This window comes from Orbicella faveolata, unplaced genomic scaffold, assembly GCF_042242905.1.
Source record: "Orbicella faveolata isolate gen_17 unplaced genomic scaffold, um_ofav_v1 contig_4, whole genome shotgun sequence".
Lineage (NCBI taxonomy): Eukaryota > Metazoa > Cnidaria > Anthozoa > Scleractinia > Merulinidae > Orbicella > Orbicella faveolata.
The window spans coordinates 5,464,849-5,479,444 of record NW_028301569.1 but is presented as its reverse complement, the minus strand read 5'-3'; the positions used below and the strand labels follow the sequence as shown (position 1 = coordinate 5,479,444).

At 39.1% G+C, this 14,596-nt stretch overlaps 2 protein-coding genes and 1 pseudogene across 2 annotated transcripts; 1 reads left to right on the top strand and 2 right to left on the bottom strand.

Annotated features, from left to right (window-relative positions):
* Positions 1 to 1,063: 1,063 nt before the first annotated feature.
* On the bottom strand, positions 1,064 to 2,485 carry LOC110041187 (adenosine receptor A2a-like). The gene has a single exon (XM_089276229.1). The coding sequence runs from the start codon at positions 2,442 to 2,444 to the stop codon at positions 1,596 to 1,598; it is 849 nt and encodes a 282-aa protein (XP_089132355.1). The 5' UTR covers positions 2,445 to 2,485; the 3' UTR covers positions 1,064 to 1,595.
* A 1,656-nt stretch (positions 2,486 to 4,141) lies between these two features.
* On the bottom strand, positions 4,142 to 5,374 carry LOC149101181 (putative G protein-coupled receptor 19). The gene has a single exon (XM_089275927.1). The coding sequence runs from the start codon at positions 5,372 to 5,374 to the stop codon at positions 4,304 to 4,306; it is 1,071 nt and encodes a 356-aa protein (XP_089132053.1). The 3' UTR covers positions 4,142 to 4,303.
* Positions 5,375 to 11,200: 5,826 nt separating this feature from the next.
* Positions 11,201 to 13,154, top strand: LOC149101180 (melanocortin receptor 4-like; annotated as a pseudogene).
* The last annotated feature ends 1,442 nt before the right edge of the window (positions 13,155 to 14,596 follow it).

The window sequence follows — 14,596 nt, the reverse complement described above, 5'->3', positions numbered from 1 at the left end:
TGCCACGCAGGCTAAATCAGATCACAGTTTAAATCAATTCTGACCAATCAGGATTTTTACGTCCATCTGGTCGACGCAGAAAGCAGAGAAAACAAAAGCCACAGTTCGAAATCTCACACCAGTTTAATGTTAACATAAGCTAACCGCGATCTCTATGGGGTAGTCCAAACATTGAATCGTTTTTAGAATCAACTGGGTCACGAGAAATTCATTCATCGCATCAATTGGGTAGTTTGGAGAAAGGGGAAGGTAAATGTGTTTGCAGGTCCAATTACGGCTGTCTCTATTTCAGATTGAAGTGAATTAATAAAATAAAGGATGAAGAATTTCTAATTCCCTTTTAACAACAGAAAAATGAATTTGCAGCCGTTTACACATGACTCGTCCATTTCAAGACGTAATCAGGATTATTGGCACTGGGTTTTTAAGTCAGATTCTGCCTCCACCACTCATCCGGACACACATCGTGATTAAAGTGGGCGCGTTGGACATCCTATCCACCACGCCATTTATTCAATGCCCAGAGATGCCACAAAGATTCGAAAACTAACTGCACTAAAGCCGGTCACGAAACCCACATTAAAAAAAAAAAAAGAAGATAAATAAATAAGCAGGTGGAAATAAATGGGGAACATGCGCCCCCGACCAAGAAAGTGTTGCTACTCTTGGGGCTTTAGGGTATCCTGTGAATGATGTATTAGAAACATTAAATGACAGCACTAAGGAATCATACCAAATCGGAAAATAATATTCGTGCATGACGAAGAAAACGAGAAACGAACTTTGCAATGGTACACGGTGAAGGCTGACCCGAGAATGTCACACCCTCCTAACGGCAAATAATTTCAAACTCTATTCCCACTATACATTACATGTACACTTGGCACCTCCAACCCGCCCTCAACCCTCTGCCTCCTGACGGAAAAAATAGTAATTTATGCTAATTCAAGATAATCGCAAATGAGATTTATTACCAAAGGGGATAAATAATTTTTTGCGACCTGCCCCGTGATTAGTTTCCCGGATGGTGCTACATCCGGGACTAGAGTAGATTTAGATTTAAGCATTTGAGCATCAGGTTGCAGGCCTCCTTCCTAGAAGCTTCGGTGCAGGGCAAGCTTTTCCCATCGACTTCATCCCTCTCATTTTTGGAGTATTATTGGTGGTACATTATAACAGATGTAGTGTTACGTAGGGCGTGTTTGTCCTCACCTTTGCTGGAAAAAGGTACTCATTTCCAGTTCTGTTGTAATTTGAGATGATTTTACAATAAACGGCCACTTAACTGAGTGGCCAAATTATGGCAAAGATCTGTGTCAGTTTAGTTTCCTTCCCAGTAAACCGAGCTTAGCCTTAGCAAGGCACACTGTGAAATATAATCCATAGTAACGGAGCAGGGGGCATAAATTACAATATTTTTGTTTTGTGAATAGGTTGCGTGGAATGGCTACAAGGATGAAGACCCTCGCCTAAAGGGACGGTTGTCAGGACAGGAGTTCAGGCGATACAAGAGTCAGAGCGTTGCAGTGAAGGGTTAGAACATGTTCAAAGTTGGAAGAAACGCAACCATACATCATTGGGTAGGTTGCGTGTCATCAACAACTTAAACGGCTAAACTGACGGATGGTGTGCTTCACGGCTTGTTTCACTTCTCTGACCTTCCAACAATACAGAATCGGGTTCAGGGATGGGTTTAGGTACACTAAAGTAATGGTAGCTGCATGTGAAAGACGCGCGGTATCAGATACTCTTCCTCCATCGGAAATTGCACAGATTATAGACATTATGTGATACGGAAGATAGCAAACAAGTAACGCCAACTGCACCCATGCTATGCTAGAAACCGTCTTCTTGTATGGAATTCCACCTCCGTTTTGCTGACCTTGGTTGACACGTTCTTGGACTTGAGCTTGATGTTGACGTAATGTCAAGTAAATCTTCGTGTAAGATAAGATTGAAGTTATCAGAGAAACTAGTCCAAAAATAATATCCGCAAGCCAGGCAACTTGATCACTCCAAAAATGCATCGATCCAACTGAAATACCAATGACAAAGAAACAGACTATTACTGCACGAATTCGTTTTAGAGTTACAACATGTCGGTATCTCAAACCAAGTAAGAGCGCGAGAAGTCTGTCCACACTTATTGCGGCCGTTGTCGCGGCTGATGTCCCACACAAGAGAAATCCTGTAACAATGAATCCATCCTTGAGGTAGCTTCTCTTAATTACACGTGCCAAAATCGCGACTGCAAAAAGCGGCTGCGAAATGACGCCAGCACAAACGTCAGTGACCGCAGGACATTGAAATAAAAGTTTTGGCGGTGGATGAAGAGAAGATTCTTTATGAAGAGCAACGAGGATCAGAGCATTGCTCACTGATGCAGTAATGGACAGGAAAATGTTCAAGGCTGAAAGAAACACAGCAGCACCTGTAAGCGACATTGATATGTTCGCTTGATGCACTTTACTTTAATCTTCAGTGAGATTCGCCACTTTGGCGCGCTGAAACGTGTTGGCAGTTCAAAAAGAGACTCTAATTGTAAGGAAATGAATGATTTTACATTTTGTCAGATCCGTCACCTTTATTGAACTGGAAAACTGATAGCACTCATAGTACAATAAAACATTTCCGCTATCGTTAGAAGGCGACAAAAAGCTTTTAAAACCATCCGCTATCTGCAAAAAGCTCGATCGTTTTAATTTTGATTTTAGCGTGGGAATTTTAGGCTTGTATTTTATTGTCATTTTTTTTTTCAATAAATCTTAGACATTGCAGTACTTTTCGAATCATGTGTGTTCTCCAGTTACTTCAAAAGTCTTTCTTATTACTAACTTATAGGTCGGGGAACACTTTAACAAAACAATGTAAGCAATGTTGTTCCTGGAATATTATTTATCTGACTTAATTCAACTAACGATTCCGCCTGACCCTGTTCTGTGTACCTAAAGAACATTGAAGTACTGCAGCGTGTTCTTCAGGACAGTTAATGTTTTACACTACTCCTGACCACTTGATAACAGCTTTTATTAGGCACTAAGCTGTGTTCTTTTAGAAATCCACGAACCTAATTAGCTATGATCTCATCGTTTTCTATTGAACAATTAGATTATTTGCTGTCGATTTCTATGAGGTAATAGTTAATGAGGCCGGAGGCCGAATCAACTATCGCTTCATAGAAATCGAAAGCAAATAATTTAATTGTTTCACTGGAATACTTACTTCAAATCATCTTCAGCAAACCATTTCCAATTGTTTTTGCAAATTGTATTCAACTTAACGTTTTCGAAATATTGCAGGGACCGAATTGTCATTGGAAATTTTTGTTGTGTACACGCGCTCACCAGTTTTTCAACATTTTCTAGTTTTTTAAAAGTCACGAAATGGTGAATGTCTTTCTTTTAGTCTCCTCAGGAATTTAATTATCCATTTGTATCTAAATTTTCTTCTGTAACCTCGCAAAAACGAGAAAACGTCACTAGTTCTCATACGCCACCATGCAGCCACCGCACACCAATGGCTGATAGAATACGAGCAGCTCAACCAATCAGATTTCAGCGTTTGTATGCTAGTATACTAGTAGAATTCTACTAATCAAACAATAGTGTTACTGTCGAGGAACTATCGGTCTGATAGTTGCCCCGCGGAAATTTGATATTCTTAAAACAAGTATTTTCCCGAGAAGCGAAGCTTCAATGACGAATATGCTAGTTTAAGGAACATCAAATTTCCGCGGGGCGACTATCAGACCGATAGTTCAAAGACATAAACATTCTATTGTCTTTCTTATTCACCAATAAATTTTCTTCCGTGTGCCATTTCAAAAATCATTTATATTGAACTATTTTAAACTTTTTTTCGATGAAAGCCGCATATTGAAAGCCAAATGTGAAATCTGAAAAAGAGAACAGACGAAAACCCACTCAACACAATTTCAATTGTTTAGTTTCTATAAGCCCGCTGTTATTTGTAGATAAGTATACTTACATCAAACTGTAAACGCCTGCCTGCAGAAAGCATAGTACACGCGCAAAAAAACAAAATGGGACACTCAAATATTTGACTTACTAGGGATTTGACGGACGCGAAAAACGATTTCAAACAAAAATGAAAAAAACTCATTTAACATATAATAACGCCGGTTGCCTCTACATTTTTCTAATGAAATAGATGTAGCGGATCTATTCAACGTATGTGGTTAATCTTTAGTTGGTAAAACGAAAGAGGCCTAGGTTGTTCTTGTTATCTTAACATGATAATGTTGAACTACATATTTCCAGTTCTTAAACTCTACATTGGAGACCTAACTTGAGCTTCGGGAAGCGTTTTGTCCTAAAGAAGGTAAGAACTTGAGGAAAACTTTCTTTGAAACTTCGCGGAAGTCCTTCATTTGCGCAAAGTAAATCATGAAGTTTATCAAACTGCTGCAGTATGCAGTAGCTCCGGCGGCATAGCGCACAAGGAAGTCCGTTGCAAACCCTCGCTGTGGCTCAGCTATTTGCATATACGCCACATTAGTCACAAAGAACAAGTAAGGGATAGTAAAGGCGAAAGTGACTGCGATGAGAAGAGATGTGCCTTTTATTCTTGTCGTTGTAAGCTTTGCCTTGAAGGCATTACTCACACTGTTATCAACTTTCCTCTTTCCTCTGAACCACACAGTTCTGATCAAACATACGTTCATGTAAATCACAACAACACTCGGAAAAATATATTGTATTGGAAAAATTACCAGCGTTATTTTGAATGGATAGAAATTCTGGTCATTTCGACAGATGACTGTAAAATGGGTTTGGTTAAGATCCACTTTGATCCCATCATATGCTGCTGCCGGAATCACCATGACGAAAATTCCTAAGACCCATGCAGAAATAATCATTTTACGGACTGTCGCAGTGCTGAACGTGCGTGGAAACTTTCGTGTTGATAAGTACTTCTCAACATTGATTACAACCAGGTTGTTCATTGTAATGGCAGGAAAGATGAAGTGAAAGTATCGAACTATCTTGCACGGCCAGCCACTTTGAAAGACATCAAATGATATCTGAATGCATAGAAGAGGAAGCGACACCAAACAAGACAGAAGATCAGACAGTGACAAGCTTCGTATGTACAAGTTCAGGTTGCGCATGAAACGGCTCCTCTGGAATGGTGTCCTCGTGGTCTTTTGGCAAAGAAAATAAAATATCAAACAATTGCCGAGAAATCCCACACCACCCACTGCTAACAAAATTGAACAGAGAACACTTTTCGCGGTCACACCAGCAGGCGTGAAGATGTAAACAGGATACATTGCTTCTGTGTGGTTATTCAGATACGACGAATTGTTTTCAGAGACATTGACAGGCAGCCAGGTTATATTATTGCTTTCCATGTCCAAATGTTCAATCTGAGCGAAACAAGAAAATTAACAAAACGAAACAAAAATGAGTACTTTATCATTACGTGAATTGCTCCCTTTCCTTCTATAAATTCCTTTAACATTAAAATAAGAGGGCGCTGTTGTTTTCATCTGATGTCACTGGATGGAATGCTGGGTACTCCATCGTAGGTTAATCTGCTCCCTCCCTCCTGACTACAAGAGTGCACCACAACTTGCCGCTACTGACGGCTTAAGTCAAGTGTGTCAGTTCAAGGGCACAGACCGGCAGGCAGACGTTTATGTTTGAACCCAGTTTCCGTAAAACAAAGCATCCCGATCTCTTCCCTAAAGAAGAGAGAATTGCGCCACAAATACAGTCCCTTCTTTAGTTAGTGTTGATTTTTAGGCGTGATGTCGTTTGTACCTAGTGGGTATAATTATTAAGGTTTGAGAACAAATTAGAGGGCGCAGTATTTCATTAAAGTGGTTGCTTTTATGTTTACAGAAAGCGGGTCATGTGACAAAATATTGAAGTTAGATGGTTTAATTTTGCTCGACAACTTTGATCGAGTTTGTTGTTTTTGCTATAGGATCAATATGTTTTGTCGTGCTCTCCCGCTTATGCCTTCCGGCAATTAAAAATAAAACCGATATTTCATTGTTTTGGAATTCATTTCGTAAGATGAAATGCAAATTTAACAGCACTTTAAAGTGCCTATGAAATAAAAAATAATTCCTGCTTGTTTGAAAGGCTTTTCAAAACAAAGGAGAGGAGAGTTTTCCTTTTCAAAATATCTTCTTTCTTTTGTGGCTCGACATAACGAGTTGCATTTTGTTTCTTTTGCGTTGTACATTCCTGCAGCCAAATTTGAAACACACTGCTCCAATATTTCTAGAGACGTTCTTGATTCAGTGTTTTACTGTTTTAGTGATACTACGTATGACGTCATCCCGTTCCTTACTTACACAGTACAAAAAGCAAATATCTCTGAAACGAAAGAAGATATTCCAAAAAGGTAAATGCCAGGCTTCGCTTTTTTCCGGAAAAGCCTTTCAAATATAAGCAGTAATTATTTTTCACTTCATAAGCACTTAAGAAAAGTTATCCTGTAATTAAAAAATACTTAATATATGGCTTGTGTTTGTATACGATCTAACGTGCGCTCTGAGTGGCTAACTGTAGGGCATTATACTTCCGTAATGCCCACGGGCCGATTACGGGCGTGCGAAGACAGCGATAAAAAGCCATATGATAAACAAGTTATTAACCTCGAACGTTCGGTCTTTATGGGAAAATCTTAAACCTCGACCTTAACATATTGACCGGCTATCGCTCGGTCAATACGGCAAGGTCTCTGTTTGAGATTTTCTCGTAATGACCTTATTCTCGGTTGATAAATAGTTCATAACGAATTCGAGCAGAGGAATATGCTCGTAAAATATTATCCGCCTTTTGAACCTTAGGCAGTTGCAAAGAGTTGAAGTTCTAATTAAACAGACATATCTGGAAAGAGGTCATGAACGTTTTGCCTACAAGCGTTTTCACACTTGTAAATAAAAGGCTCTTAGACCAGGCTATTCAGCAATGCAAAAAGCCGAGGATAGTTTCTCTTAATTCTCACGCAAAATTATGGTACACTCTCTTTTTGTATATACAAATATATTTTATAAGAATAGAATGAATTTTGTGGTTGGAAATTTGTCAATACAATACAACTATATGTTTTTAACTAAACTGTATAGAATTCGTCGTTTCTCTAAAAGGCAAAACTTGCCAAAAAGCAACGAAAACAACATTAGCCGTGTGTTCGACGTTAATAGCATTTCTGCAAGAAGTTATGTGTGTCATATCAGATTTTAATACCTGCAGACTGACTCCAAAATCACTTCAACACTATCCAGACACCAAATACATTAGAAAACAGAAATGTCATACGCTATAATCTAAGAATATTCTCAAAAATATTTTCAGCCTAAAATCGGCAGAAAAATCAGAATTAATAGCCTCGGTGGGAAAAACAATATTCTTATAAAAAAGAGTGTTTCTTTTTTCAGAAAGGGGAATGTCTTTAATTGCGATCTATTAACGGCGGGTATCTTTTAATTTAGCAACCCTTAGTCTCACTTCAACTTTTCCGATGGCAATTAAAAGCGAAATACCAAAGTTATATATCATATTTTTTTAGACCGAAATATTTTGATGGTGCCTTTTGCATGTATGATACTGTGTTTAAACAAAGTCGATTTATCTATGCATATGATAAGCCAACTGACAATTTTGGCCGTTCTGTTATTGTTCATCGAAACTTTCAAGGGAAATACAAATCACTTAAAAAGAAGCACTTATACAGAGAAAACACGAAAACTTTTCGCGTTATTCTACACTACACTATCATTGGGCAGTTTGCACACCTTAAAAATTGTCCTGAAATGGAAAACGGTTAGCATGATCAATGCTGTGGTGTAAAAGAGAGATCATTTTAAAATGAAAGTAAATATCTACATACGTTACTAAAACGGAGGCTTCTCCGCACGTAGCAATGAGCAAGACGATACTATCTCCACAGAGAACGCCACAAAGGGATCCAGGTTATTGAGCAGGCTCACCGTGAACTAAAAAACAACAAACTGCTTGTTAAGTGGAATATGATTCCACGCACTGCTGCTAATCACACTTTAACATAAAACAGGCTCGTTACCAGAGTCTCTCATCTGTTTTTAGATACCGTAAGTACCTTATCTGACGAAGCATTTTACCTCAATCCACGTGACTTACAATATTACATAAAAACCGAGTTTGAATACGCGAAACATGACTCTGGCCTTGCAGCATACGAAGGTGTTGTGTTATAACGGTTTGAATTTATAATGTTTGTGACGGGAAAAATGGAAATCGAAGTTAAAGCAAACAATTGTGACATTTTGACAATAAAATCGACTTAACTCAATGTTTTGTTGTCACGTTTCACGCATTCAAACTCAGTTGTTCTGTCATGTCTCGCTGAATGTTCGCTTAAAAGTAAAAAAAGAAAGATAAAAACAAAAACAACAAAATAACTCCTGTCTTCTTGCGCGTGAGCTTGGACCGCCTGTGATTACCCGTGAATCAGTGAAGAGGTATACCCTGTGGAACGGAAGATAGACAAAAACACTTGTTCACAAACGGTGGGCAAAACGTCAGTCACAATTGATTGATATTTTCACATCCGTTTGTTTTTGTTTTGTTTTGTTTTTTTTTTTGTTTTGGTTTGTTTGTTTGTTTGTTTTTTCACCCACCTTCAGGTATGAGAGTGGGTAAAGGGAAATCCGTTCAATCCCACTTGTTTTTGTTTTGTTTTGTTTCGTTTTGCACGCACCCTACAAGAACAACAATGTTTTATTTACTCTTGACGCTTAATACACATTTGCGAAGAAAATCACAATAACTTAGGGAAAAGATATGTGTTTAAAGTCGAGCCAGCGGGATAAATGAACGTTGCGGTTTTCGAGTTATTCCCCTGCCTTTTACGTGCAAAACAAAATAAGACCAAGGGAATGAAAGAGACAAGTAAATAAAGTGCAAACACAAGGAGACAGAGCGAACTATACGAGCAGTGGATATTCGAAGGAATTGAATGTTCAAAATGTTAGTGACTTCATGCTTTTTTCGAGTTGTTCAGAGAAGAGATATAGCTTAATTTGTTTAGAAAATTGGTACACATGAAGATTTTTCAAATTAGGAGGAATATTATGCCAAAAGACGGAAGCCATAAAGGATAAAGTTTGTTTCCCGGTGTTTGCTCTGACTCGTGATGTGCAGAGGTTTTGGCTACTAGCGTACTGGAAAAAATCGTGAAAAACGTTTGGAAGAAGGTTCCTATGCCACAAGTGAGTAAATCTTAATACATGTAAACGGTAAACATTGTTCACTGTGAGAAGTATTAAAGGTTTAGTAGAGGAACAGCGCTATCGGTTTGCACACCGAAAGTTAGACTTGCTTCTAAGAAGCAATTCTAAACTGGGAAACATTGTTGGACCTTGTTGGGAAGGCAAGTGTTTCCCGGTTTGGCTAAAGCCGCGTAGGAAACATATGATAGCAAATTTTGCTTCTCAGAAACAAGAAGATGTTTTTCCCTCAGGTCAAAAAATTTTTGCTTCCCAGGCACAAATTTTGCTCCCGAAACATGGGTTTCGCAGTTTAGCCACGTGAAAGCAATGTTGTGAGTTTCCGCTGCTGCTCGTTATAAATTACTTCTCAGCAACGGCGAACGTACAACAATGGCTGACGGCGAAGTCGAAGAAGAAGAGCCACAAGCAGGTGATAGAAAAGGGAAGGGAAAGAAGGAAAAAAAAAATGGGGGGGACGAAGGGATGGAGTTACTCATTGTCTTATATGACTGTTTGTGGAATGTAGCCCATGAATACTGCATGAATAGGGAGAAAGAGGAAGTGGCTTACTGTCAAATCGATGCACAGATGTCAGAAAAATATGATATCGCAAGGGACTATACAAAAGCAAATGGAAAATTCTTAAATCATAATTTATGAGCGCTGGAACGAAAAAAGAATTCTCCCCAGACTTCTTTGGAAGTACGTTTTATTGTAATGCGCATGCGTGACCGTTTGTTTTCCGAGACAATCTTTGCTCAGTTTAGCCACTGGGGCAGCAAAATATTTTGTTTGCTTCCCGCTAATTTTTCCATCCCGGAAACATAACAAGAATGAAACACCATGAAAGCAATATTGTCTAGTTTTTAGTGCTGCTCATTAAAGAATGTTTCCGAGCAACGGCGAGCGTGCAACAATGGCTGGTGGCGAAGTCAAAGCAGAAGAGTCACAAATGGGAGACAGGAAAGGGAACGGAAAGAAGGAAATATATTGGATCTTTCCAACATATTTCCTCCTTTCCGTGGGGTAGAGTTACTCACCACCTTGTATGAAGACAAAGCCTGTTCTTGGAATGCAGCACACGAAGACGACACGAAAAGGGACAAAAAGGAAGTGGAAATGGACGATTATAAAAGGCAAATGGAAAATTCTGCGATCACAATTTATGCGTATGGGTGCCTCTTTGTTTTCTGAAACAACACTAACTTCGTTTAGCCACGGGGGCAGAATAAAATAAGAAAAAAAAGTAAATCTTGGTCTACACGTTTGTGAAGTTAAAATGTTCTAAAACGCGACGTTTTGGGCAGTGTTACTGCTCTTCTTCAGGCACCATACTTCCAGCTCAATATTGCGGATTTGAAAGCATTATCAAGGTTTTTGTGAGGGTTATCGCAGCCCCAGTGCTACGGCTGATAACACTTAATGCTGGATGTCAAGAAACACAATAATCATTTAGTGGAAGTCCCTGTCATGCTACAAAAAAGGACCAATGGTAAACAAGGTCTTTACTTGACTGAGTTCCGAAAGAATCATATCTCATTCATGATAATGTCAGCTAACTGGAAAGGACATGTGTCCATCACTTTGAAGGAAAGATGACCTCATTATTAGCAAGAAAACAGCAGCTCATATTAAGTAGTCTTAAATTTGGGAATGACACATGTGTTCATCACTTTGAAAGAAAGGTGGCCTCATTACTAGCAGAAAAACAATTCAAATTGAGTGATCTAAAATTTGGGAATGAAACATGTGTCCATCACTTTGAAACAAAGGTGGCGTCATTACTAGCAAGAGAACATCTCAAATTAAGTAGCCAAAATCTTGGCAATGACACATGTCCATCACTTTAAAAGAAAGGTGGCCTTATTATTAGCAAGTAAGTAGCCCAAATTCAGTAGTCTAAAATTTTAAAGTATAATGGCAAATAACCCCGTTAAATAATACACCATACCTTTGACGCTTTATGTAGTGGAAAAATTTATTAGCATAATGTACAATGAAAATTTACATGCCAAATATTTGCCACTTTTGAAACAATAAGTGAAGCTTCCTCAGCTTTAGAAGTCGTTTTGCATACAAATCGTTTCGCAACAGTTACACCAGGCCTCGAGATCGAAAATGGAGAACTTTTCCTTGCACTACAACTACTCTAGTGAGCTGACCGAAACAAGCACATCACCAGCAGTACTAATAAGGCGGCGCCGACATCTGTTAATTCCGGTCTTGAATATATTCTTCTCCATCACTGCATCAGTGGGCAATTCTCTGATCCTTGTTGCTCTTCATAAAGAGACTTCCCTTCATCCACCGACGAAACTCTTGTTTCGATGCCTGGCGGTCACTGATCTATGCGTCGGCCTTATTACACAACCTCTCTATGCTATGGCTGTTACGTCTCACGACACAGAGATAAATCGAGTTGTTTTGAAATATTTCGTCATTGGGAATTATGTTTCAAGCTACATGCTGTGCGGAGTATCAAACTTGACATCAACCGCAATAAGCGTGGACAGACTTCTCGCACTGTTGTTGGGATTGAGATATAAACAAGTTGTGACATTGTGGCGAGTTAGAGCAGTCCTGATATCTTTTTGGCTAGTTGGTGTTGCTGGTGGATTGATGTACCTTTAGAGCGAAAGCACTACCTGGATCGTAGTCTTCGCCTTTGTCGTACTTTGTCTTGTAACATCAATATTCTCTTATACGAAAATTTATCTTAAATTGCGAGAACACCAAACTCAAGTACAAGACCGTGTTCACCAGGGACAGACGAGCGGGACAGGAATTACTCTGAACATTGAACGCTACAAGAAGACAGTTTCCAGTATATCATGGGTTCAGTTGACATTAATTATTTGTTATGTTCCGTATGGTATCGAGTCTATATTATGGATGAACGGAATACGTACGGATTATTCTTGGCTGTCCACAGCAACACTAGTCTACTTAAACTCGTCTCTTAATCCAATTCTTTATTGTTGGAAAATGAGAGAAGTCCGACAAGCAGTAAAGGACACAATCAGACAATTTTGCTGTCGGGTTAACTAAGTTGTTTTGCACATTTATGCGAATTCGGGCGTAAGTTAAGTTGTTTCGCACATCATTAAACAAAATAGGCAATTAAAACAGTTAGCTTTCTTCAAAACTTAAGTCCAAACTAATCGTCTCAATGCTTTTTAACAGTTCTATTGCCTATTGTTGATTCACAGGAGTTTTAACCGATCTTTCTAGTGAGCATCATTAGGAAACAAAATACATTTACAGTAACTGATGCGACGGTTATAAACCAGCAACTGCTATCAGAGAAAGCGTTGTTTCTCTGTAAACGTTCGGTCTATCTCACTTAACGCAGTACAGGCTCATTAGAATAAACAAGGCTGTTCTAGAGACAGCAATAATGAAACCACGTTAACAGTGTGTTTCTCCAAGATATTTGAGGGCACTAAGTATGACTTTGCCACCTGCTCATATGTTGTTAACCATGACAGCAGCTCGATGTTCAATCGTTCAAAAAGCGCATTAATGTAGGCAAAACAATGAAAATCTTAAAGAGAAAATAGACTTTGGTGTCGAATCGCAATGAACTTAGTATTACTTAACGCTAGTTAAAAAAGGGAAGCATTATGTTTATTGTAAAACCCTCACTCACATGCCGGCCGCATTGTGATCAGTCAGTTTAAAGGACACCTGTTTGACGCGATGGTTCGGTTGAGTCGGTCAAATCGCGCACAGAATGGTTACAAAATATTGTAAGATGAATTGGATAAATGAATAGCCCTTATGACCATTTTAAAAAAGTCAGCTGTAATTTTTGCAGCATATACATGGAGCTAGCCGGTTATGCAAAGTAAATAAATTAGAAGTTTAAGCATTTAAACTGTGGTTAATGAGCTCTGTAGTCCTCATCATAGCTATCATCTAAGGTTTTCACCAGTTCTGTTATCTTCCCCCTATTAGCCATTGTGTAATAACCTTAGGTCAATATCCAATGCAATCCAATAGTTCTACCATATGGGAAATCATACGACAAACCTCCCAGTGATTTTCCACCATGCTCTCATGTGATTTCAGCGTGCTATACCCCTCCCAACTCCTTCAATCCCCAGTTAGTAAAACCCAGTTGTTTTCTGACCCTGTCCCAGTTGTGAGCTAGTATTCAATCTAGGCCGTTCTCCGCTTTTACTTGTTGTCCTCCCAGAGGGGCACTCTCTCTTTTGGTCCATCCTATGTTACTTCCAAGGAAATAGGTCCGGATTTCTCCAGGATGGTGCCATCGTACCATCTGACCTATTTTCCTCCCAGAAGGGCACCCCTCTTCTGGTCCCCTTAGTAACATAGGTTCTCTTAGAGACGCCGCCACTCTAGGGGAGATAGGCTCTGTCTTCCCTGCCATCCATGTTTTGCCACCATAATCAGTGTTCTGTTTCTGTTTCCTGTATCTACCCAGCAAAAGGGGAGGGGGGGGGGGGGTTGCAATGCCGTTATCCGTATAAATATCCTCGCTGGTACTGTTAGATCTGCCCCTCCCCCAGTGTAGGTGTGGCTTTAATAATTTATACTAAATTGCACACCAGCAGGGTCTCATTAACAGCTTTTTTCTATTTGTATTCATTTTTCATAATATCACTATTGTTATTTACACACGTTGGAGAGTCATTCTTATTTCCTAACTTTGCATGATGCCTTACAGGGCGTTTACTTAAAGCGGGGCCACCCAGACAATGAAACCCAATCAGATGGCAGAACTGAAACAATAGGACTCCTGAATATTCCAACATTTTCAAATCCAGTCAATCAAATGTCCTGTTCAAAACAATGAAATCTCAACGTGTTCATTTTGATGCTTACGTTACTATTGTTAAGCTCAAGCCGTTCAGTAGCACTTTCGCGTTAGAAAATATTGTGTTACTTTACTTTAGATTTTACTTTGACAAGCGTGAAAAACCCATTAGATTGACCGTTTTTCACTGTGAGCGTACGGCCACAAAAAATATCACTTTTACGGTTGTTGTTTAAAATCGTAGAATAACAGATTTGGCCATTTTTTTACAGGATAAATTCCGCCTTCACTGTCTCAGTAGCTGTACATTTCGGAGTTTGAGCTCCCTTTCAGTGTATTGAAATAATGTCTTCATGGAAAATTCAAACGAACTTTTTTGCCGCGTTGTACGATAAAAGCCTCAGCGTGTAAAATCAATCACTCAAAAACAAAACACGATTGCGCGAAACCTCCCCTGGATGGATACATTTCATTTCTTGTACTTGAAGTTTGCTTTCAGCTCCTTTCAGTTACATCGACAATAATCCCTTTACAATCCGTACAATTTTTGAACCTGTACAGATGCGAAACTACTCAGAGACCATATG

Bases quoted from the DNA above. Each gene is read 5' to 3' on its own strand.
- LOC149101181 (XM_089275927.1), bottom strand. From the start codon at position 5,374: ATGGAAAGCAATAATATAACCTGGCTGCCTGTCAATGTCTCTGAAAAC.
- LOC110041187 (XM_089276229.1), bottom strand. From the start codon at position 2,444: ATGTCGCTTACAGGTGCTGCTGTGTTTCTTTCAGCCTTGAACATTTTC.